The sequence below is a fragment of the Pelodiscus sinensis genome, chromosome 10 (assembly GCF_052426305.1).
Source record: "Pelodiscus sinensis isolate ZL-2025 chromosome 10, ASM5242630v1, whole genome shotgun sequence".
Classification (NCBI taxonomy): domain Eukaryota; kingdom Metazoa; phylum Chordata; order Testudines; family Trionychidae; genus Pelodiscus; species Pelodiscus sinensis.
In genome coordinates this window covers 8,562,172-8,587,254 of record NC_143061.1, presented here as the reverse complement: position 1 = coordinate 8,587,254, position 25,083 = coordinate 8,562,172, and the positions used below count along the sequence as shown (strand labels likewise).

At 47.2% G+C, this 25,083-nt stretch overlaps 1 protein-coding gene across 1 annotated transcript; it reads right to left on the bottom strand.

The window, feature by feature from the left end:
- Positions 1-3,574: 3,574 nt before the first annotated feature.
- On the bottom strand, positions 3,575-24,382 carry LOC102461211 (fetuin-B). The gene is made up of 7 exons (XM_006138474.5): positions 24,032-24,382; positions 19,077-19,187; positions 16,987-17,074; positions 14,699-14,865; positions 8,265-8,378; positions 5,326-5,415; positions 3,575-4,221 (listed from the first exon to the last, which is right to left on the bottom strand). Exons 1-7 carry the CDS (start codon positions 24,251-24,253, stop codon positions 3,631-3,633), a joined length of 1,383 nt encoding a protein of 460 aa, XP_006138536.3. The 5' UTR covers positions 24,254-24,382; the 3' UTR covers positions 3,575-3,630.
- Between the last annotated feature and the right edge of the window lie 701 nt (positions 24,383-25,083).

Genomic DNA, 25,083 nt, shown 5'->3' with positions numbered 1-25,083 from the left:
TTGGGAACATGGAATTGAGTGAAAATGTAGCCATCTCTCCGGTGTTTATTGATCAAATCCAGGGCCATCCCAGCATCGGTTTCAACTGCATCACAGTCTGCAGAAGCTACAAGGGTTTGGCTCTGCGCAATAGAACCAGGCCTGTATATGGAGGGTGGTGTGTGTGCGAACAGAGTGATGGGCCTTGCTCCTGGGGGAGTGGGGGAAAATCAGCCCCAGACTTCCCCAGGCCAGCTGGAGCATGGGGGAGGGAGGCTCAGGCAGTAAGCTGCTTCTGCCTTTCCCCTGCCTGACGCAGCATGCTTACTTGGGGGACCATGCGGGGAGGGTGTGCGTTTGCACCCTTGCCATCCACACTTACAAAAAAAGCACCCCCGCACAGAAATTCCTGTGTATGGGCCTGAGAACAGAGCAACAATGTGAGACAGAACACTGCAGACAACAGCGTCATTTTGTCTAAAATATGAAACCCCTTTCTCCACTCTGTGCTTTGCTAATGCCAGTCATTTGGCTTTATAGCCGAATTGTCTATAGACGCCTGTATAAGACTGCTCAAAGGACATGGTTATATACATTTATAGCTGCCGTGGAACTAAGGCTAATACCTTGGCCCTCGATTGATATCTGCAAATAGAAAGTAAATGATTAAGTGATGCTTGAGCAAATATTGAGGAAAGCAGGCTAAACTAGTGGTTGTCAACCTTTTTGGGCTCAGGACTTATTTGTAAATGTTTGTGGCTTGTCATGGCCCAGTAAATATTTGGGGGTTGGAGACCCTGGGCTGGTTTTTAGTCAGATCCTGCATCCTGGTGGGGTTGGGTCCTGCCTGACACTCACCCCACAATGGGGTTTCCTGTAGCTCCTGTGCTGTGCGGCTGGCTAGACTTGACACTCTGCCTCTGGGCACTGCAGCCTTTGGGGTAGCAGCACCGCTCAGGTGTGGCCTTTGTCTCCTTGACTACACCAAATTTGTACAAGTGTAGTTGTGAGCTGGCTCCCGGGGATGCAGTGCCACTTAGTCACACTCAATCTATTCGGCCTCCTGTCATCGTGACAGCTGGACTACACCCGAGTGGTACTGGGACTCCAGAGGTTGCAGTGCCTGCAGAAGGGAGGTGAGCTTGGCCAGCCCCATGGGACAGGAGTACCTGACCCTTTGGAACATCTTGGTGACCCAGTTTTGGGTTCCACTCCACAGGCTGAGAAATCCTGGGCCAAACGGTATCGTTGAGATAACGAGTATTGCACAGGGTAGAATTGTTCAGGGGGATGGAGAGGGTTGCAGGCAGAACAAAAGCAAAATCTATTTTTGCTGGCTCGAATGGCTGGAGTTGTATAACGCAGCGCTGTTAATACTGAGGGGCTCTCATGAGAACTGATATTTGACTGGCTCTTAGGAGCCTTGATCCTGATTAGCAGCTGATCTTAAGGAAGGAGCGGGCAATAAGCCAGAGGCAGTTTGCCGTGGTTAGCCCTTGGTGAGCCGCCAGCAATTTCTTTACCTGAAAATCCATAGGTATGGCTGTTTGCAGCTCCCATTGGCTGTGGATTACCATTTCCAGCCAATGGGAGCTGTGGAAAGTGTTGCAGATAAGAACACCACTTCTCACAGCTCCCATTGGCCTGGAATAGTAATCTGTGGCCAATGGGAGCTAAAAGCAGCCATACCTGTGGATGTGCAGGTAAATACATTTCTAGGAGCCCAAAAGGCACTAACCCTGGTTGAACCACGTCCAGCCTGCAGGTGACTTATTGCCCATGTCTTCCTTAAGGCAAGAGAGGAACTCTTTAGGTACCCACTTCACTTTCAGCCAAGATTTGTGGTTATTAGTGACTGTCATGTCAGGATTCCATAGAGTTATGTATATGGCATATGGGAAAGGAGCTTGTAATTTCACTCCTCTTCTAAGCTGATAGTTCATAACATATCACTTATGGTAGCAAAGTGTTTGAGACCATTTGCATTTTGCATACTTTTCATAATAGTTGGGCAAAATTGGATGGAGATGATTTTCACTATCCATTTGTAAATTTCCACAACATGCCAAGTGATGGAGAATCAGAGCTATACATTTCAAAGCAGTCTAAGGGATTTAGGCCCATCTCTTCTTTTGAAAATAACAGAAAAAGTGTGCCTAAATAGACTGCATTGAAATGCTCAGCCTGTATAATTATTAAGGAGTTAATCTGAAAATCATCAAAGGAACCTTAGTTTTAACACCACATGATAAACCATAAGAGGATCTTCTTCCATATTTACAGACTCTTAGGCTGTGTCTAGACTGGCCAGTTTTTCCGGAAAATCAGCTGCTTTTCCGGAAAAACTTGCCAGCTGTCTACACTGGCTGCTTGAATTTCCGGAAAAGCACTGACAATCTCATGTAAGATTGTCAGTGCTTTTGCGGAAATACTATGCTGCTCCCGTTTGGGCAAAAGTCTTTTTCCAAAAGACTTTTGCACAAAAGGGCCAGTGTAGACAGCACAGTGCTGTTTTCCGCAAAAAAGCCCCGATCGCGAAAATGGCGATCAGGGCTTTTTTGCGGAAAAGCGCGTCTAGATTGGCCACGGACGCTTTTCTGCAAAAAGTGCTTTTGCGGAAAAGCATCCTGCCAATCTAGACGCACTTTTCCGAAAATGCTTTTAACGGAAAACTTTTCCGTTAAAAGCATTTTCAGAAAATCATGCCTGTGTAGATGTAGCCTTAGGCTGTGTCTAGACTGGCCAGTTTTTCTGGAAAATCAGCTGCTTTTCTGGAAAAACTTGCCAGCTGTCTACACTGGCCGCTTGAATTTCCGCAAAAGCACTGACTTCCTACTGTAAGAAATCAGTGCTTTTTGCGGAAATACTATGCTGCTCCCGTTCGGGCAAAAGTCCCTTTTGCGCAAAACTTTTGCACAAAAAGGCCAGTGTAGACAGCTGAGATTTGTTTTGCGCAAAAAAGCCCCGATGGTGAAAATGGTGATCGGGTCTTTTTTGCGCAAAAGCGTGTCTAGATTGGCCACAGATGCTTTTCCACAAAAAGTGCTTTTGCGGAAAAGTGTCTGTGCCAATCTAGACGCTCTTTTCCGAAAATGCTTTAAACAGAAAACTTTTCCGTTAAAAGCATTTCCGGAAAATCGTGCCAGTCCAGACGTAGCCTTACAGTCTCCGGGGTATGTTCTGTTCCTGATGCTTCCGGAGCGCTGAACAACTAGCATCGCCAACTTTCACCTGCTCAAAGGCCTGTGAGCAGCTATTTTGAGATTAGCCAGGGTCACGTCCCTCTTGGACCCATGCTTGTCCACGCTAACAGATGTTGGGGGAACTCAGCCTGCACCTTTTCAAGGTGGCAGTAGATGTTGCTACTTAGCAAGCTCTCCCGAGGCATTCGGGCTGTGTCTCTCCAGCATTCTGCCTTCTTCAGGCTACTGCACCTTGTCACTGCTCTACACCTCATGGATGCTCTGCCCTGTAGGGAAAAACCAGAGTTTGACCCAAAATTCTCTTGCTGGAAAATGCCTAATAAAATTCCTTTCCATGGCTAGTCCCTGAGATCACTTTACCTCCCTGACCCCCAAACACCAGAGACCATAACTGGAAAGAAAATGTTATTTATTGAAAGTTCTTACATGGCAATGGGAAACATGAACTTTATTCCGTTGCAGTTTGTCGCGGTATCTCTGGTAACGTTTTGACAGGGGGTTTGGAAAGCAAACGGAGGATGAGTGAGTTAACAAACGTGGGCTCTCCTGGGCACGCATCTGACTGCGAGTGCCCTTCAGGGAAAGGGAGAATGGCTGGGCCAATTGCAGGCTTGGTCAAACCTGGCTTTTCTTCTGGCCTGGCTACCAGAAGCTTTTTTGCATCAGTGCCATCATGTGTTTCTGGATGGGCTGGCACTGGCTTTGCCTTCTGTGGGGGAACAGGCTTTCCATCGATATGTTCAGCCTCAGGCTCTGGTAAGGTGTGGAGAGACACGTGCTCCTCTTTAGCAGGGAGAACTTTAACCCAGCCCACTGTTTTGCCCAGACGTGGGGAGAAGTGATTAGGTTCAGAGGGGGAAGGCTGGTTTTGCTCGTGCTGGTGGCGGCTGTGGTGGTGGTGGTGATGATCGTGAGGGTGTTTGTGCGAGTTCTGGTTCCCCTTCTTTCCATGTTGGTGAGGATGTTCATGGCTTTCATCATCATCTTGATTGGGTTTTTGAGATCTATGGCCAGTGTGCTTCTCCTGTTCTCCAGGAGCCTAAATTGACAAACAGCAAACACATGCCTATATTAATTAAAGCTACTTAAAAACCTTGTTCTGATATAAGGAAAGGCTCAGGATCAATCCAAATTCCAGCAGTCAGTGCCCGCCACTGATCTAGCTGCACCAATGGAATCTCCAATGGTAGAGAAGTAAAATAGCTGCTGCTCCCAAAGGAGAGTACCCTTTCTTGGAAGCAGGGTAATTCAGCTATTTCATTAATCTCTCCCTATATTGTTGTTATGAGTGTTACATTGGTTCTGTAACTATTATTTTCAAAAGCTTTGTAAAGTGTTTGGAATACTCGGACATACCCTGCTGGAAGGGCCTGGCTCTGGGATGGAGTTTGCACTAGCTTGGGATGAGCCACTCCTGAGCTCATCATGTTTAGTCTACAGAGGAGAAGAGTGATGGGGGATTTGATAGCAGCCTTCGATTACCTGAAGGCTGTTTCCAATGGTGACAGGTGACAGAACAAGGAGCAATGGTCCCAAGTTGCAGTGGGGAGGTCTGGGTTGGATATTAGCAAAACTGTTTCACTAGGAGAGTGGAGAAGCACTGGAATGGGTTACCTGGAGAAGTAGTGGAATTTCCATCACTAGAGATTTTTAAGTCCCAGCTTGACAAAGCCCTGGCTGGAATGATTTAGTTAGGATTGGTCTTGCTTTTTGCAGGGTTTTGGACTGAATGACCTCCTACGGTCTCTTCCAGACCTATGATTCTACGATACAGTTGGTTTTAATGACTATGTCTGCACTACAATCTGTCGTGCGACTGCCGCCCAGGTAGACATATTTCAGCTGCCTTTGATCTAGCTAGCTCATATAACAATAGCAGTGATGCCCTGGGCACATGGACTGCATAAGCCTTCTGAGGACCTTGGGTGGTGGCTCCTCTGAAATTGTATTGAATTGCCTTTTTTCGACATTTGGCAATGATCTTATTTCAAGTGTGTTAGTTTCTGATTCGGCCTATCCATTTCCCTTGTGTCTGCAGTCCATTTCTTTGTGGCTAATCCTAACGGAATTATCAAACTTTCTTCATTCCAATGTTATGTTATGAAGGACCTTTTTGTAAACTTGTGAGTAGATGGAGAAATACCTGTGGATCGTAGATTTCACAGGCTATGCTGACAAACTGATGATGATCAACTTGGCTTTTCACTACAGAGCCTTTGCATAAACCAGTATGCTGGAAACAGAAATGGCAGATTAGGACAAGTGAGCATCAAACCACATTGTATCACTAATAATTAGATTTTAAGATTGTAAAATAGGAGATGATGAAAGTCCAGAGTTAGCTCCACGAATACATCTGCGTGGATCTATAGCTAGTGCAAACTCTGGATTGTTGAGCTGGCAAAGTTGCCTAGGAGGACAGATTTCCCAGATGGATTTTTTTAAAATCTTTGAGTGGAACTAGACACCATGATGCTAGAAATGCTGGCAGCTGCCAGTGCGCCGTCTATGTTATACTGGGAGTACTTTGGTATTAGGGGACAGAAAATGTCATTAGAGGCATTTGAGAACCCTATAATACAGGGTTCTCAAAGAAAACAAGTCTCTTCGTGCTGATCGAGCAGACATTGCTAGAATACTGATAGGAACAACTGTGGGCTTGTTACATGGCACTGTGGGGTCTGAAATGTAGAGAGGTCTAATGTGCTCTTCTCTAATTTCCTCATGTGGATCCTTCTGGTGTGAATGAAAAGGTACACAGTGCATGTAAATGTGGTCCTGTTTGGGGTAGGGATGTTAAGAGTCGGGTAATTGACTAATTGTGTAGTCAATACAATTTGGATCAACTACATGATTAGTCGATAAGGGGAGGCACTCAGTCCCGGTTCGCGCTGGACCAGGAGCTACCTGCACTGCGGCTCTGCAGTTTAAAGATTGTGAGAGCTGGGTGCATAGCCAGCCTGGCTGTTACTACATTTAAATGGCAGTGCCGCACTGGGGGTAGATCCTGGACCAGCACGAGCCAGGACAGAGTTGGGACCACTGTGTCTCTGCATTTTAAATATAGTGAAAGCCGCTCAGCTCTTACTACATTTAAAATGCAGAAACGCGGTGGTCCCAGACTGGTACGATCTCGGCTCACACCGGATCCAGCAGCCCCTGTTCATAGCAGCCTGGACTGGCTGTGGGCAGAGGCTGCTTCGCAGTAGCCTCCCTTAGCCCCCACACTCCGTGGGGGGGAGGAGGAAGGGGAGGTAACATGGCTGAAATGGTGCAGGGGGGAACCAGATTTTAAGCTGGCTCCTCCCAGCACCAGCTCCTGTCCCCATCCCTGCTGCCTCTGATACTCAACTCGACTACTTGCTTGCATCCCTGGTTTGGGATAGGACTACATCTGTGCAAACTAAGTACCACTTAGTTCATGCCAGTAGGCCCTGTGTGGGGCTATCAGATCTCAACACTTTAGAGCTCTCTACATTTCCTGCTCCATTGCAGTGCCATGGATGTAGACAAGCCCTAGGATTACACATGGAGGTAGGTAGCACAGTTCTCTTCTTAGTGCAGACAGAGATTAAGAGAAAAGAATCGATTGGCTACTGTACTAATTTAATCTTTCAGATGTCTTGTCTTCGAGTTCCTCCCTCTAATTCCTAAAGTCTTTCTGTATTTGACTTCTTGAGCGCAGTGTGCGTATATGGTGTATTTTTTATAATTCATAAGTTGTGACTGCTTATACAGAAGAAACCCTTGAGAACTAATAACTTTTGCAAAGTACTAGCTACTCTGCTTATCCTGTACGGGTACGTCTACACTAGCTCATTAGTTAGAGCTAGGTAGGGTAATTAGGGCAAGCAGAGTTGCAAATGAAGCATGGGATTTAAATATCCCGGGCTTCATTTGCATGTTCCCGGGCGCCGCCATTTTTAAATCCCCCTTAGTCCGAACTCCTTGCCTACGGCTACACGTGGCACGGAGTAGGTAGTTCGAATTAAAGGTAGTAGTAACTACCGTTACTCCTCTTGGAATGAGGAGTAACGGTAGTTCAAATTAGGATCTTTAATTTGAACTACCTACTCCGTGCCGCGTGTAGCCGCGGGCAAGGAGTTCGGACTAAGGGGGATTTAAAAATGGTGGCGCCCGGGAACATGCAAATGAAGCCCGAGATATTTAAATCCCAGGCTTCATTTGCAACTCCGCTTGCCCTAATTACCCTACCTAACTCTAACTAACGAGCTAGTGTAAATGTACCCTACTGTATTTTTCTATGCCATCCATGTTCATAAATTTCCAAACAGTTATCCAGAACTTTGTTTGGGGGACTTTTTCTATCTTATCTTAGATGGTACATTGGGGTGGGGAGGAGGAACTGTTTTTAGTTCTGTGTTTGTCCAGTCCCTAACACAATGACAACCTAATCTATAATTGGAGCTTTGAGATTCTACAGCGGGTGGCCATTAATTTTCACAGGTGAGCCACTTAATGACTTTTGGTATGTGGTTAGGAGCTGGTTCCACTCCTGGAAGGGGCTGGGCAGAAGGTGCGGGGTAGGAGAGTAGCCTCCCTCCAGACTTATCTGGGGCTGGAAGCTTTGAATTAAAAACATAGCAAAGGGCTCCCAGCTCCTGACTCCGCTATTACCAAGTTTCCCGGCAGCTTCCTGGGGTTGCTGCAGCTAGTTAAAGGGCTCATGGCTCCAGCTTCTGCTGAGATCACACTACGACTGGGAACTGGGAGCCATTTCAATAGGATCCTGCTGCCTGAGCCACCTCCTGGAAATTCAGTAGCATGGGCAGTAGGATATAAATAGAAAGTGGTCAGATGCAGTCTGAGGTCCAGATCAAAGTGTAAGGATGGGCCAGATCTTGCATCTTGCCCATTCCTGTTCGACAGTAATACAAATAATAAATAATAATCATGTAGCACTTGATCCAAAGTCCAATGAAGTCAATGAGAAGACTCCTGTTGACTTCCTTGGGCTTTGGATCATGGCTGTAAAGAAGAAAAACAGAAGATATGCAAAATGCCCAATGCGAACTGATTATATCCACAACGTTATGTGTGTTTGCAAGTAGAATTACTTACAGCCAATTCCGGTGAGAGAGGCTTGCAGTTGGAGACTTCAGCAATGGATTCATTTTTGGAACAGGATGTCTCTTGAATTATAAACTCTACAAAGTGTGCTGGTCCAATGACCCACTGTCAAAGTGTTGTATGGAAGGAGAGAGAACAGTGAGTGTTATTGTTAGCCTTTGCAAATGTGCCACCAAGCAGAAAACACTCTCATAATCCCAGTCAATGCAAAACTCCCATCAACAACAGAGGGAGCAGGGTTAGACTTCTGAGTTTGTTAGCTACATTGCAGGGGAATATACTCTCCATATTCTCTGAATGTTGCTCTACAGTAGGGATGGGCAGTAAGGGTGTGTCTAGACTGCAGGGTTCTGTCAACAAAAGTAGACTTTTGTTGACAAAACTATACCTGCGTCTACACTACCGCCAAGTTCTGTCAACAGTATGTTGACAGAACGCGGCAGTTTTGTCGATGGCGGAAAACCTCATTCTGGGTATGTCTAGACTACATCCCTCTGGTGACAGAGGCATGTAGATTAGGCTACCCGGCATAGGAAAATGAAGCGGCGATTTAAATAATTGTCGCTTCATTTAAATTAAAATGGCTGCCGTGCTGAGCCAATCAGCTGTTTGTCGGCTCAGCGCGCTAGTCTGGATGCTCCGCGGTCGACATCAAAGGCATTTGTCAATCTCCCCGGTAAGCCTCATCCAACGAGGCATACCAGGGAGGTCGACAAATGCCTTTGATGTCGACCGCAGAGCGTCCAGACTACCACGCTGAGCCGACAAACAGCTGATCGGCACAGCGCGGCAGCCATTTACATTTAAATGAAGCGACGATTATTTAAATCGCCGCTTCATTTTCCTATGCCGGGTAGCCTAATCTACATGCCTCTGTCACCAGAGGCATGTAGTCTAGACATACCCTCTATGAGGAATAATGCCTTTTTTCGACAGAGTTATGTCGAAAAAAGGCGCTATTGCATCCACACCGTGCTTTTTCAAAAGAGAGCATCTAGACTCTGTCGAAAAAGCAGCTTGCTTTGTCGACAGAACTGGCTGTAGTCTAGACACTCTGGGTACGTCTAGACTACATGCCTCCGTCGACGGAGGCATGTAGATTAGCCAGATCGGCAGAGGGAAATGAAGCCGCGATTAAAATAATCGCGGCTTCATTTAAATTTAAATGGCTGCCCCGCTCTGCCGATCAGCTGTTTGTCGGCAGATCGGGGCAGTCTGGACGCGCCGCGCCGACAAAGAAGCCTTTCTTGATCGGCACAGGTAAACCTGGTTTCACGAGGCATACCTGTGCCGATCAAGAAAGGCTTCTTTGTCGGCGCGGTGCGTCCAGACTGCCCCGATCTGCCGACAAACAGCTGATCGGCAGAGCGGGGCAGCCATTTAAATTTAAATGAAGCCGCGATTATTTTAATCGCGGCTTCATTTCCCTCTGCCGATCTGGCTAATCTACATGCCTCCGTCGACGGAGGCATGTAGTCTAGACACACCCTCTTTGTCAACAAAGCCTCTGTCGAAAAAAGCCTATAGTCTAGATGTACCCTAAGTGGCCTGCAGACTGGATGAGGTTCTCCAGGGTTAGCCACTGGCAGGCTGACAGATGCTTTATTTACCTGTTCATCTGCAGGTACAGCTGCTCCTAGCTCCCATTGGCTGCTGTTTGCGATTCCTGGTGAACAGGAGCTGCGAGGGGCCTTACCAGCAGATGCACAGGTAAATAAAGCATCTGGCAGCTCTCCAGAGATTAGCCCTGACAAACTGTGTCTAGCCCAAGGGCCAATTATTGTCCACCATTGAGCCCAATCCTTACCTTTTATACAGAATTCCCACTGACGTATTGCTAGCTGTCAAAGCTGAAACTAGATTAATTTTTTTAAAATACTCATAGCAATTGATATTTACAGAGCCTTCCATCCAAAGATCCTCATTATGCCTCAGCCAACTTTTTATCCATAGGTATCACTTCACCCCGTCTTGAATTGCAGCCACTTCTGGGCTTGAAACTGGAAACATTTTAATAGCATATAGTCTGGTCTGCCATATGCTTTAGATGATCATGATGATCTCTTCGGACCTTAAAGTCTATGAATAACAATACAAAACTGTTAGAGAGTGAAGACTATCCAGTAGAAATGAATTTTAGGGAGGAAAAATATAATTGTAAGGCACAAATGGAATTTAGCCAGGACACTGATAATTAGCACCTCCTCACAGTGCAATGAGATTTTAAATTATTTTAAGTTAATTTGGTGAGTTACAGGTGTGCATGGAAGGGAATCTTTCTGCTACACTAAATACTTTTTCACTTGGGCTGTTTGTCAGAGGTAGGCCTGAATCAAAAGCCCAAATAGGAATACTACTGGACAAGGCTGTTCTTAGGAATTATGAGGCCCTACACAACACTATTAAACTGGTACCTCTGTTCCTAATGATAGCCCAAAGCAGGAATTGATGATTTTTTAGAGATGTGATTTCATAATCTTCAGCAACATACTAATAGAATATTTTAAAGCAAATTTTAAACTAAGTTCCTATTGACTAACACAGTAAATTCAGAAACTGACCGCATATACTTGGATTGGTATTTAAGGGACTAGTTGACTAGTTAACTGTCGGATAAGCATAAGCTTATCAGACAGTTGACTAGTTCCTCTAATAGTTGCTTCTCCACGATCCCCTGCTGCTTCTATCAGAGGCAACAAGGGGGGGAGCAGGAGCCAGTACTGGGAGGAGCTGGCTTAAAAGCTAGTTTCCCCCAGCACTGTTTCTGTGGGGGGCAGAGGAGTTGCAGGGACCGAGCGTGAAGTGGGAATCAGCTGATCCCGAGCTCGTGCTCAGTATCAGATGCTGTGCCCAGAGGCTTAGCAAAAGAGGTGCGGGGGGGGGGGGCAATTGCCCCCCGGGTGCCATGCTAGGGGGGCGCCGGGCCGGGGTGAGAGTGAGCGCATGCTGCGCAGGCTCACCTGGCATGGGAGGCGTGTTATATGGCCGTTCCCCCTGGCCCCCGACTGTGTCTGCCGTGCGCAGCGTTCATTTGGCTCCCCCTTGCCTGCGCACGCTGCCGGCTGCTGCTGCCATGTGCAGTGTTTCCAGGTGACCGGGGAGATGCCCGGGCGTGACATGATGTCACGGCCCGAGACTTTAAAAGTGTGCGGTGCCACGTGGTGCTGTGCAGCCTAGCTTCCGGTTTGGAGTCCAGGGACATCTGGGGCCCGAGCACAGAGTCTGGCCCCGCAAGGCAGAAGGTACAGCAGGGCAGGGCAGGGGGAAAGCTAGGGGGAAGGGTGGGAGAGGAAGGGGTTTGTGTGGAGGGGGAGGGGAGGGGGAAGATACAAATGCCAGGGGCCAAGTGGAGACAATGAGGAAAAAAGCAGGAGGGGAGGTGTCAGTGGGAGGGGGACAGGGTGATGCTGCGAGAGGAGAGGGTAAGGGCATTAGGGTCTAGAAGGGGGAGGGGCAGGTGCTAGGAGAAGGCTTGAAAGGGAGGTGGGCATAAGAAAGGCGGGGATGGGGCAAGTCATGTGTGAGGGCACAAGGGCATGAGGGGAATGGGGGCAGAGAGTGGTAAGGGGGTGGGCATCAGGGAAAAAGAGAGCAAAGGGGGTAGGGGCAGTGAAGGAAGGGGGAGGCACCAGGAAGGTGCAGGGCTAAGGGAAGGTGCAGGTGCCAGGAGATTTTGGGGGTGAAGCAGAAGGGCAGACACCTGCATGGGAGGGACCAGCACCAGAGGAGAGAGGCAGGGCAGGTGTGTAGAGGGAGGTGTTAGAAGAGGGGATGAGGAGGGGTAGCTCATCTGATCAGAGTGGGGCTACTGGAGGAGTGGGCACAGGAGGGAGAGAAGGGCTGGTGGAAGGGGCCAGGTCGTAGGAGGACTGAGAGCAGTGGGAAGGGTAGGAGTCAGGACAGCAGAGGAGGGTGAGGAGTTGGGGGGCAGCAGGGGAGATGATGGAGCAAGGAGAGGAGACATGGCAGCAGAGAGAAAAGGTCAAGGTTTATAAAAATGTATTAATAACTTGGTATGCTGCCCACGGCCAGTTTGTTTGCGCCCTGCGGTGCCGTTTGGGTTTATGTGGGGATCAACACGTGGCCGGCGAGTGGGAGCCAAAACCAAAAAATAGTCAGTGTAATGATCTTCTGTTGATTTGTGTTTTAGTAGTTAAATTCTTGGACTGTCATTGCTCATGAAAAGTGCTGTCACATGGGTAGAAATCGGGTAAATATTGCATTTTATTAATATCAGCAGAACTGACTTAAATGGGGCCTGTGTGTTGTGTAGTCTTGCCTTAATCTTTGTATTCATGCCGGTCAGTGTGAGAGAAGCTATTTGCATATATGTGCTTGCATATGAAACCACACTTAAGTTGAGGCCCTCAGCATGTTCTGTAAGTATCAGTGTGGCCCATGGGGCTTCCACAGTTGAGTTGCCCTCGCTCATCCCTGACAGGTATCTGTCTAACCTGGTCTTAAATATCTCCAGTGATGGAGATTCCGCAATCTCACTAGGCAATTTATTCCAGTGTTTAACCACCCTGACAGGCAGGAAGTTTTTCCTAATGTCCAACCTAAACCTCCCTTGCTGCAATTTAAGCCCATTGCTTCTCATGCTAACCTCAGAGGCCAAGGAGAACAATTTTTCTTCCTTCTCCTTATGATACTCTTTTAGATACTCGAAAGCTGCTCTCATGTCCCTTTTCGGTCTTCTCTTTTCCAAGGTAAACAAGGCCAATTCCTTCAGCCTTGCCTCATATCTCATGTTCTCTAGACCTTTCATCATTTGTGTCGATCTTCTCTGGACTTTCGCCAGTTTCTCCACGTTTCCTGAAATGTGGGGCCCAGAACTGGACATGATACTCCAGCTGGGGCCTAATGTAGATGGCTCATTCCCTGCCTAGGGGACGTGAGACTGGGCAGGTTAATTTCCAATCCTCCTGTTTATTCTTTTCCTAAGCCAAGAGGGCACAGTAATTTTGATGGGGGGCTCTGCAGGAAGGCAGCCCACACTGCTCCCTGCCTGAAACCTTGTACAGGTGTTAAACAGCTGTCCAGCCCACCCTAGAGGTGACTGCATTTCAGCGTGTCTGAAGCAACACAGCACCAGCAATGGACAGGAGAATGGCTCCCAGGCATGGCTTGCTCATGACTGCTTCAGTCCTGTTGGATGGGCCTCAGCCTCTTTTCTTCCCCTTCCCCTGCTTTGCAATGGGGTTGTAGTCTCTGGGGGAGAGGGATGGAGGAAGGAAGAGGTGTCTCCCTGCAGCAGATGTAGACACGTCTCTGTATTAATCATTTTCTCATTGAAGTTTTTAGCTTTGTAGTGAGTCCTTTTACATGGAAACTTTGTATTACGTCTTGGTAGAAGAGTCCCTAGGACAGAGGCAGAGACTGTCCCTGTGGGGTGAATGAGGTGGGAATGGATAAGGCGGATGGTGAGCACCTCTGGGCAGTTGCAAAGGTTGGAGAGGGAATGGAAGCCAGGTCCAAGATCAATGAGCCCTGGGAAGTGGGCCCATTGAAAGGAGATTGGACCTGTGGATGCCTTGAGGGTCAGCAGCAAGGGCCTGCTTTGGGAAGCCCCCTCTTTGGAGGTGAATGTGGCAGCATTGAGACACCACCCAGAAGCCGGCGCCACAGACACTAACTGCAGATCGGCTCTCACAGATCTTGCACATGCATAAGATGATAGATCAGCAGTAGGGGGGCAGTGGCGTAGCGAGGGGGCCGGAGGGGTCAGTTGCCCCTGAGCAACATGCTAGGGAGGCGCCAATTTAATCCCATTCTGCTCCCCCCATTATCCCTTCAGCTCCCATGCTCCTACTCCACCTGCCACCGGCAGCTGGAGCCTCCTCCCTGCCTCGCTGCTCCAAGCCTGATCCTGCTCCAAGCCCGACCCTCCTCCATCTCCACTGGCGGGTTAGTGCATGCGGAAGCCCAGCCCCAAACTGTAGGGGGTGGGGGAAGATGCGATACAAGTTCCCCTCAGCTGTGCACCAGGTTCGGGGCCATGCCACATGGTGGCGGGAGGGGGTGTGTGCACATTTTTCCTTTGTCCCCAGGCTCATAACACCCTCACTACACATCTGGCTGTGCCTCTGCTTTTTAAATACATTTAAAAAGCAGAAGTGCAACCGGGAGGACCCAACTGTCCCAGCTCGCACTGGCTCCCCAGAGCTGCGCACCAGCCTTTGAAATATATTAAGAGCTGGCTCAAAACTAGATCTGAATTTTGCAAATGGCACTTCTTTCTGTAATAACCTGAATCGAAACCCCAGGTCTACACAGCCTCACATTTTGCAGGAAAATCAGAACCCTTTCCTGAACTGCTGGCGTGCAAACCCATTTCTGCACCTTATTGGGCAACGTGAATAAGTGCGGTAGTTGTATCAATGCTTCACAGGGCCTAAAATGGGTGGTGTGAATCTCAGCCTTACCTGCATCGAAGCTTTGGTAACATTGAGGACAGAGAAAAGATGAGCTTCCTTGCTTTCTTTGTTGAATTTGTCCAGGCTCACAACAGCAGCTTCCAGATATTTGGGCTCCGTTGGACAGCCAGGAGTTGGACAGTCAGGGCAGAGCCTTACAATGGAGCTTGATGGAACTTTGTAGAAAAAACACAAATACACGCTGATAGGAGAGGTGTCATAACACTGCAATCCCATTGTCAGAAATAGGTTGGCAGGGAGGTGTGCAGATTTCATTCTTATTTCTTTCTTTGGTGTTTCAAGCTCTTAGCATTTCAGTTTCAAGCAACGCTATTCGATTCAAAGGGTAGAGCCATTGACCTATGAATTGAATTGTCATGGGACACCCCCCACGATTCAAACCCCACAGATCCACCTCAGCCGCCTGCCCCCTCTCCAAATGTCGCCAGATAAACACTAGAGAGCTTGGTTTGCTCTGGACCTGGGGATGTCACGTGGGCTGCAGCTATGGGCTGATTGGGGACCATGGGTTGAGAGCCACTGCTTTGGAGACTCTGCTGGCTTTTGCCCAGGCAGATGCCCCCAGAGCAGAGGGGTCCCATTCAGAGGATGAAAAGAGGCAGCTGCTCTCTGCCCTGCACTTTTGGGAGCCCTGCTGTGGCTGCCCCAACAGTTCTATGGCTGGGAGGGACTTGGGGGGCTAAGAGAGATGACAGCTAGGGTTGCCCCCTGCATTCGCCATGCAGTGCCGGAGCAGCCCAGCAGTCTGCTTCACTTCTCCTTGCTGTGCTGCCCTCCCAGCCCACTGTGCTCGACTTCTCCACAGCGGCAAGAAGCAGAGCGCCCCAATCCCGGAGCAGGTGGAGAAGTGGAGAGCACGGTGGGGGGATGTGGGTAGTGGGGGGTGCGGCCTCTGCTGAGGCTGCACCAGGCCCCTGTAATCCTCCGGGCCACATCGCTCAGGCGAGGGGGCATGGATGTGGAGCAAGGGTGGGTCTTGAGGAAGGAGTGGCGCACAGGTGGGTAGGACCTACAGCAGGCGGGTTTGCCACAAGCCCTGCACCCCCCTCAGGAAGGCCCTGCCTCAGCGCTTCCCTCCTCTCTGTTTAGGGAGAAGTCACAAAGGACTTGGAATCCCTGCTCTGGCAGCCAGCCAAAGAACGCCCTGAACGTGTGCAGCTCCGGTGAGGGAGGGGCAGATAGTCAGAAGAGCCAGGAGAGACTGATTCAGCACCTCTAATGGCCAGCCTCCATCAGCCAGGCTCCCCGAGAGCACTAGATGCACTTTAGAAACCTGGAAATGGCAGAGAAGATAGTGGTGCAGTAACACTTGCACTTCCCTTGGTGATGCCAGGAGGAAATCAGCTTTCAAGTACCTAAAAGATTGTTACAAGGAGGAGGGAGAAAAATTGTTCTCCTTGGCCTCTGATGACAGGTCAAGAAGCAAGGGGCTTAAATCGCAGCAAGGGAGGTTTAGGTTGGACATCAGGGAAAAGTTCCTAACGGTCAGGCTGGTTAAGCCCTGGAATTGCCTAGGGAAGTTGTGGAATCTCCATCACTGGAGATTTTTAAAAGCAGATTAAACAAACCTGTGTCAGGAATGCTCTAGATCAGTGGTTCCCAAACTTTTCGGCATCACGCCCCCTTTTTGATTTTTGAGAAACCCTCACATCCCCCCCCTCCCTCAGCAAAACTTGAGCAAAAAAAAAGGAAGTGACTGGGGTAAAAAAACAAAAATAGCAGCAAAACTTGAGGCGGAGAGGGGGGGAGGCTGGGTCACCTCATGCCCCCCTCCTGGAATTTCTACATGCCCCCCCCAGGGGGACACGCCTCCCAATTTGGGAACCCATGCTCTAGATTGTGCTTGGTCCTGCCGTGAGGGCAGGGGATTGGACTTGATGAACTTCCAGTTCTATGAGTCCATGCCTCCCATAGGCCCCACTCATTAAAACTATCTCCCCACCCCTGGTCACAGCTGGCAGTTTGCACCTCTTGCATCAATGGGGCAAATCAAATCCACGTTGGTTCTAAAAGTCCTCAAGGACTTTCTGACCGAAGAAAATCAGGTCAGAATGCCATTGAGTGAAAAATACCACAAAACACTATGATGCCATTTTTACAGTCACTTCTCCAAATGGAGCTGTGCTTTAAGTAGAGCCCTGCACAGGTGCAAAATGTCATCTGACCTCCATGAGCCACAAAAACAGTCCCTGGATATCCATGAATTTGCTGGGCTAAAGCTTTAAGCATTCTCTTCCAATTCTTTATTATAAGAAATGTATTTAAAAATAGCATACCTGGCTGTAAAGTGCACTCATAGCTATACAGGTGAACAATTCTCCTTGGCTTGTTAATGTAGAGGATTGCTTTACATTGCCCAAAAACCTAAAGGAATATAAATATGCATTGTGACTGTAGGTGAAATTTAGTTTTGTGACCTGTCAGCAGCCATGAGGCCTCTAAACAGTACATTATTTTTCATACATTTATATAATTCTTTACAAAGAAAAGTTTTGCCTTGTGCTCAGCTGAGAATTAAGCGAGTTTATCACCTGAAAAGAACTGTTAAGAAACAAAACGCCTGATCTTCAGTTGGTACTAATCAACATAAATGTATTGACCTCAGTGGAGCAATGCCTGTTTACACCAGTTTCATATCTGATCAGTGGGTTCAGATTCTCAGTTGGCCACTAAGAACAGCTGAGAAAAACCCAGTTTTGGCTCCCTGATCACAGGGCATCTGGACAGTGCCAGTTAGCTGCCCAGCCTAGCCCCACTTCTTCTGGCAACTGGGGATTGTTGTGGTACAGGGACGCACTGGCACATTTCCTTTTATCTGGCTTTGCCCCCTCCATTGGGAACATAGAGGACCAAAGACCAACCATCTGAAAACAGTTGGAGCTCAGTACCGTGGGAATGTCCTATCCCCTCTCTCTATCTTCCGGCCGTGCCCATTGTAATACGATGTTGGTAGCAAGAGGGGAGAATGGCATGTGCCTCCATTCTATGGCATTGGAGGATCTACCAGCAGTATTCAAAGAATCTCGACTAGTCTGTTCATCCCCTCAGTGACTTTAAATATTAATGCTCAGGTCCTCTGACTATTTTCTCTTGTGTTATCAAGACACCTGAGCTGGGAGTTTCTGAAATCTTCTTATGATTACTGTCCATTGGGGCCACTCGCCCTTCACTGTTTCTCTCTTTGTGGAGGGCTCCAGAAAGGTATAAAAGGGGTAGAACTCAGTCACCTGTGAGTTCCTTCCAACCCCCAAAGGTGTTGCTGTGGTGGCCAGGAAATTGCTTTGTTTTTGGATTTCACATTTCCATTTAAAGAAAAACTGCTTGAGAAACACCAAACATTTTTGTTTGTTTTTAACCAAAACTGGAATATTTTCACCAGGTGCTAAAACAGTTTTTCATGCAAAATTCCTTTATCATGAAAATATTTTGTCACAAAAAAGCTGACTAGCTCTAGTAGTGAGCCCAGGTTGCTTGCTGCATTGATGAGGCTTAACTTGTTGATTGTTCTTGGTTTTTACTCCTTCAGGCCTCTAGTTACATTGTCAGAACAACAACAACAAAGGATTAGGTTCAATAAAGATAGTCTCTTTCATTCCTCCTTTGTCAGGCTATTTTTCAGAGAAACCCTTACAGGGATGTTCAACACTGCTTAGCCTGCATTTTTATTAGTAGCCGCTTATTAGATCTGGTTGAAAAAACTGTTGAAATTTTCAATTTGAGAACGCTATAAACTGGTTGAAAAACAGCAAAATATTTTCATAGAAATGTTTTTAAAATATTAAACAATATATTTTCAATTAAAAAGTGTCAAATTTTTAATTAGCCGGCTGCTTACAAGAACCATCCGGCTGTGTCTACACTGGCATGAATTTCCAGAAATGCTTAAAACAGAATAGTTTTAGTTATAAGTATTTCCAGAAAAAGAGCGTCTACATTGGCAGGCTGCTTTTCCGGAAAAGCCCTTTTTCCAGAAAAGCATCTGTGGCCAATGTAGAAGCGCTTTTCTGGAAAAGAGCCCCGATCGTCATTTTCGCGATCGGGGCTTTTTTCCGGAAAAGACTACTGGGCTGTCTATACTGGCCCTTTGCTGGAACAGTGTTCCGGAATAAGGACTTATGCCTAAGCGGGAGCAGCGTAGCTTTTCCGGAATAGCGGCTGATTTTGTACAGTAGAGCGTCGTTGCTTTTCCGGAAATTCAAGGGCCAGTGTAGACAGCTCGCAGCTTATTCCGGAAAAGCGGCTGATTTTCCGGAATAAGTGGCCCAGTGTAGACACAGCCTCCGTGTAAGGAACTTTACTTCCTTCAGGAATAACTGAGCCATATGCTCCCATGTGCACCTAAATCTAAAATAAAATAAATCCTTACAGTTTCATGGTCAGCTCTGTTCTTACAATCCTTCCACAACTTTCTGCTGAGTACATGGCATTCAGTTTCTACCACATCCAAGGTGAGATAGAAGACAGAACCAGTGATTTCCTAAACACAAAGAAGAGTTATGTCACAATTTCACCCTCACAAAGAAAAAGGAACAATAAGGGATGGACAAATGTTTAAAAGTTCATACTAGCACTCCCCCCACCTTGGAGTGCCACCTGGAACTGCAGTACCGCTGAGCCCTTTGACTCATCAGCCTGTGCTGTAGTGACAAGCTGTGGACCCACTTCTGGTCCTGCACTTCTCACAACATTCACACAGGGAGGAGCACACCTAGTTGCAGTTGCATATGTAACCCTCACACCTAGGGCAACGTCTACACTGGCAGCTTCTTGGGTAAGAACTCTTTTGCTGAAGAGTTCTTGTGTAAAAAGTCTTCCACAAGAGAGCGTCTACACTGCCATGTGCTTTTGCGCAAGAGCATCCATGTCAGTGTAGACGGTCTCTTGTGCAAGAAAGCTCTGATGGTCATTTTAACCATAGAGGCTTCTTGTGCAAGAAATTCATGTTGCCTGTCTACACTGGCCTCTTCTGGAAGAGCTCTTGCGCAAGAGGGCTTCTTCCTGAGAGGGAGCATAAGAGTTCTCGTGCAAGAAGCCCTGATTTTCTACAGTACATCAGTTTACGTGCACAAGAATGCACGGCCAGTGTAGACAGGCGGCATGTTTTTGCGCAAGAGTGGCCGTTTTCACGCAAGAACGTGCCAGTGTAGACACAGCCCTAGTGTGGTTACTGAGCAACGCAAGTGGTATCTAGACCACAGCAACAGTTAAGCTCAAGAGACCTCTACAGCATGAGCTGGGAGCCAGCTGGCTTTTAGCTCAGAGGGTAGAGGCTCCTATACTCTGTTTTAGAGGTCCCAGGTTCAAATCCGCCTGGTGCCGGTTATACATGCAGGCTCTCTGACCAGCTCCTGCATAGAAAGGCTACAGCCCAGGAATCTCCCATTTCCCCAGGCATGCGCCTCCTCTAGAGTATAAATCCCAAATTATGCCATCTTGTGCTGCACAGGGAAGTGTACAGTGTAAACTCATAAAGTTTGCTCCCTCCCTCAGTGTGGAGAGGAATATGTAGTAGTCTTTGTCCCTTGAGCTTAGATGGCCTCTTCATTCCAAGTCACTGGTTTGGACAAAGCAAAAACAAGTTTATTAACTACAAACGATAACATAAGAACAGCCAGAATGGGTCAGACTAAAGGATCATCTAGCTCAATATTCCAACAGTGGCCAATGCCAGCTACCTCAGAGGGATGAACAGAATAAATAATTCTCAAGCAATCCACCTCCCTATTGTCCATTCCCAGCCTCTGGCAAACAGAGGCAAGATACACCATTCCTGCCCATGCTGGCTAATAGCCATTGATGGCCCTATCTTCTATGAATGTGTCGAGTTCTTTTGTGAACCCTGTTAAAGTCGTGGTCGTCACAACATCCTCTAGCATAAAATAGATTTTAAGTGATTATAAGGGATAGCAAACAGATTCAAACAGATTACCTAAGAAATAAACAAAATGCAAACTAAGCTTAATAAGCCAGATAGAATTCAATACTAATTAGCAGATTCTCACCCTAGAGATGACACACACAGGCTGCAGAGTTTTAAGGGGCAAGCTGCACTTGCTTTACAGCATGGAAGCCGCAGGTCTTTCATACACAGGCTAGAAATCCCTTTAGCCTAGACCCAGTACTTCTTCCAGTTCAGTCTTTGTTCCTCAAGAGTTTCTAGACGTTCTTGTGTGTGGTGAGTGAGGAATAGCTGAGGATGTCACTTCTTGCATTTTATAGCTTTAGCATACGGGGGAAACCTTTGTTTTAAAATTTGCTTCCAAGCAAAGAGGGGATATGATAGAGGTATATAAAATCATGAGTGGTGTGGAGTGGGTGAATAAAGAAAAGTTATTTATTAGTTCCCATAATAGAAGAACTAGAGGACATCAAATGAAGTTAATGGGTAGCAGTTTTAAAACTAATAATAGAAAGTTCTTCACACAGTGTGTAGTCAACCTGTGGAACTCCTTGCCAGAGGAGGCTGTAAAGGCTAGGACTATAATAGAGTTTAAAGTAAAGCTAGATAATTTCATGGAGGTAGGTCCATAAAAGGCTATTAGCCAGGGGATAGAAATGGTGTCCCTGGCCTCTGTTTGTCAGAGGCTGGAGAGGGATGGCAGGAGACAAATCGCTTGATCATTGTCTTCGGTCCACCCTCTCTGGGGCACCTGGTGCTGGCCACTGTTGGCAGACAGGCTATTGGGCTAGATGGACCTTTGGTCTGACCCAGTACAGCCATTCTTATGACTGTTTTTTGCAAAAATACTGATATCCCAAGATGGAGTCCAGAATCATGTGATCTGGTCATATGTTCTTGTAGAGTCAAAATAGCCATTACTTACAGGCTGTAAGGAGTAATCTCAGGAAGGCTCACCAGCTTCTCCCAAGGCCTATTCTTTTTTCTGAATGGCCCAATATCCTGAATAAACCCTTCCCCATCTATTATATAGACTGAAAACATCTCGACTAGGGGGTATTTCCTAGGTGTAACTATATTTGAAATGCAAATACTTAGTCATAACTTCAGCTACAAAATGATACATGCATACAAATTGGATAATCGTATTCCACAAATCATAACTTTTCTAACACCACCTCACCACATGTACAGAACGTGTCACAATTAAGTCATGATCATATAATTACATGCATGTGACAACTATAGGGTGCAGTGTCACGCAGCAAATGTCAGCTGTGTGTCTGGCCTGTAAGGACATGCTCTCTTAAAGTATTTCTGCTGCTTCTTGCCCTCAGTAAGGTCAGAATTATTCCAAGAACAGCCTTTCCATGAGTGATTTTCACACTCCCTGTTCTGGTGTCAACCAGAACCTAAGAATGAAGCTGAACCGTGGCCAGAAATGGACGGTTTGGTTGAAATGTAGGTCTGCTCTAATTTTAGTGAAAAGAAAAGAATTATCTGCAGGTACGTTGTATCAATAACTAAAGAAGGGAGATGGTTGACGTTCCTAGCATGCACAGAGCTTATCACATCAGAAGCATCCTACGGGATACAGCACTGGATGGGGGCTCAAGTTCTATTGCTGGCTTGGCCACTGGCCTGCTGGGTCACTGTGGGCAAGTCCCTGCCCTCCTCTGTGCCCAAGTTTCCCAGCTGTACAATGTGATGTTGATACTGGCCTCCCTGGTAACGTGATTTTGAGATCTAAGGAAGGAAAGTGCAGAGCATTGTTATGGAAAGAGCCATTCAGGCCTCTCCTGTGCTTTGTCCTCGCTGAATGGATATTGTTTTCTACACAGTCAAATCCTTTGCTTTGATACTGTTGACACTTAGACCACAGTCCCTGGCATGCTGGCAAGTGTTGCAGCCAGAAGGGAATTGGCAACTATAGTCAGCAGCTCTGGAGGTATGGGGGTGGGGGGAACACATTGCAAAGGAAAGGAGAAGTAAATATGTGCACAAATCTAATGGTGGTTTAAGAGCTAGTTAAAAACCTATTACTGAAGTACACTGCTTGTTGTTTCCTGTGAAGACAGGGCTCTGTCCTACTCCCATCTGAATCAATGGCAAAAGTCTTAAAGTAGGATCAAGCCACAAATCAGGTGGGGAGGGGGGCAGATTTGAATCTGAAAGCACACAAGTTTTCATCGTAAGTAGTGGTCACAGAAACGAGGAGGAAAGAGGCGGTGTGGCTTTTCCTCTGGTTTAAAACACAGGCAAAGAATAAGTTTCTCGACCGTTTCTGAGGAACAAAGGTGTCGGAGGGATCGACGTGCATTTTGTTTATTAATATGACCTATCTGAATGCATGCTGTGTTCCATTTTTGCATGGCACAGATGTGACACAGCCTCCTTAGTGCTGTTGGTGCTTTTGGCTCAGCCGCTGGGTTTAGCTGTTCTATTTGGTTGTTATATGGAGGGGAGCCCTCAGCATTGCCGGGTCCCAGGGCAAGGTGGGAAAAGGCTGATTCCATGCTCCCGGAAGAGGCGGGGCCTCGGGCAGAAGGGGCGGGGCCGGGACAGCCACCAGTGCTGACCAGACCACAGCATGTTCCTCCCAGCCCTCAGCACTGACAACTGCGTGCTGCACGGCGCTCTGCTGGCGATTTAAAGGGCCCATGGCTTTGGCCGCCACGGGGAACCCACGGCCCTCTTGAACCACTGAGTCCTGGGGCAATTGCCCCATAAGTCCCCCCCTTTAGGAGGCCTGGTTTTATGCTGTGTCTAGGCACCTTCTTTTGTATATTTTTTAGAAATAAATGAATACGAATAACTAAAAAAGCCAGGATAGAAGCTGCACCTTAAAGGTAATGAGTGACGAGGCAATGAAAGTGACTCTCCCTGGGGAGCTACGTTTATTTTTAAATCCAGTCTGAGCAACTTGTGATGTGGTTTCAATGCTTAGGAAGTCAGTCTTCGGTGAGGTGTCCAATTGGGTGTGGAAAAAATTCCCTGAGCCTAAGACACTCTTAGTTTGCTCCTTGTATAGGCAAACACACCTGAGCCAAGTGGGTTTACAGTGTGATTATAGGAGAGTGCTGGTATTTCCCTCCCGCTGGACAGATGCCAGAAGCATTATTATGTGCATGGGCAGAGAGAATCCGATCCCCCTATTTCCAATAGTCCTAATTGCTTTAAATTGCTCTTGTGAAATTCCATTCATTTGTAGGTGACATTGCCACTGCCCTTATTGTGCTAAGAAATTTTAGCTCTTCACATTTTTGCCACATCGGAATAGATTCCTAGCCTTTGTGAAAAGTCTTTCTGAGCATTCCCTGGTTCAAACCCCCATTCCTAGGGCATCTGGACAGTACACACAAAGTACCCCTCCCTCCCCCGGAGCAGGACCAACGCTCATCTAGAACGAGAGGATTCCTTACCTGGGGATGTTCTTGGACGCTGAAAATGCGATAGAGACTGAGCACATAGCCTTCTCTTTGGTTGGCATTGATCTGGCTCAGAGCCAGATCTGCAGCTGCCTCGACTGCAGAATCATTACATGCCAGGGAATGTAAGAGAGGTGGCGGTGTCTCGGCTGGAGGAGAGACAGCCCGGGAGCATAGTAACTGCATGCCAAAGAGAAGCAAAGCAAACAGGGTCATTCTGCTAAGAAAACTGGATGAGGCAGCTCAGAATTCCTGTAACCTCTGGGAAGCCAGACAGAGAGGCCAGGGCCAGCCTGAAAGAGTAAACTTTTGAAATGGAATCAGGCCTCTTTATATACTTTGTTGGGTCCTCTTTGTACGATACCCTGACCATCACCTTTAAACCTGCATACATGGCAACTGCAAATACTAGGTCAATGATTAGAAGGTTGTACACGAAGGGTAGCCACTTGTAAACCGGGGCCAAATTCTGTGCTTGGGTTCACACATCCAAGGTGGATTTCATTGGGTGGGCCACATACAGTTCACCTTGTTGATTTAAATAGGCATGTATGCAGTAAACTGAGAGGAAGATGTTATAAAATCAAGGACCAGACTCCCGTTCACTTGAACAGAAACAGGATCAGTTCCAAAGTTTGAATTTACACTTTTTATTTTAATAATTAAAGATACGCTGAAAAAATAAAGCCACAAGCTTCCATGAAACGTACAGAGTCATCTGCATCTGAGATGGAGAACACGGATCTCCCTTCTGGCAAGAGATGATATAACAATTTGGACACGGCCTAAAAAGACCTGTAGACTATACCATGGGGCTTATTTTTAGCAAAACTTTCCACTGACTTCAGTGGGGAGTTACGATGATTTATTGCAGTGAGCTAATTAGTGCCCAAACATATAAATGGACACAGTCGCTGCCCCCACAAACTGAAATACTATTGGTAGACTCGAGGCAGAAGGAAAGTTACTGCCATAGGTGGGAGAAGATAAGAAGATGAGTGCACAAAGGTTACCAAAATAAGGCCATGCAGTTGCATGTCTTGTTA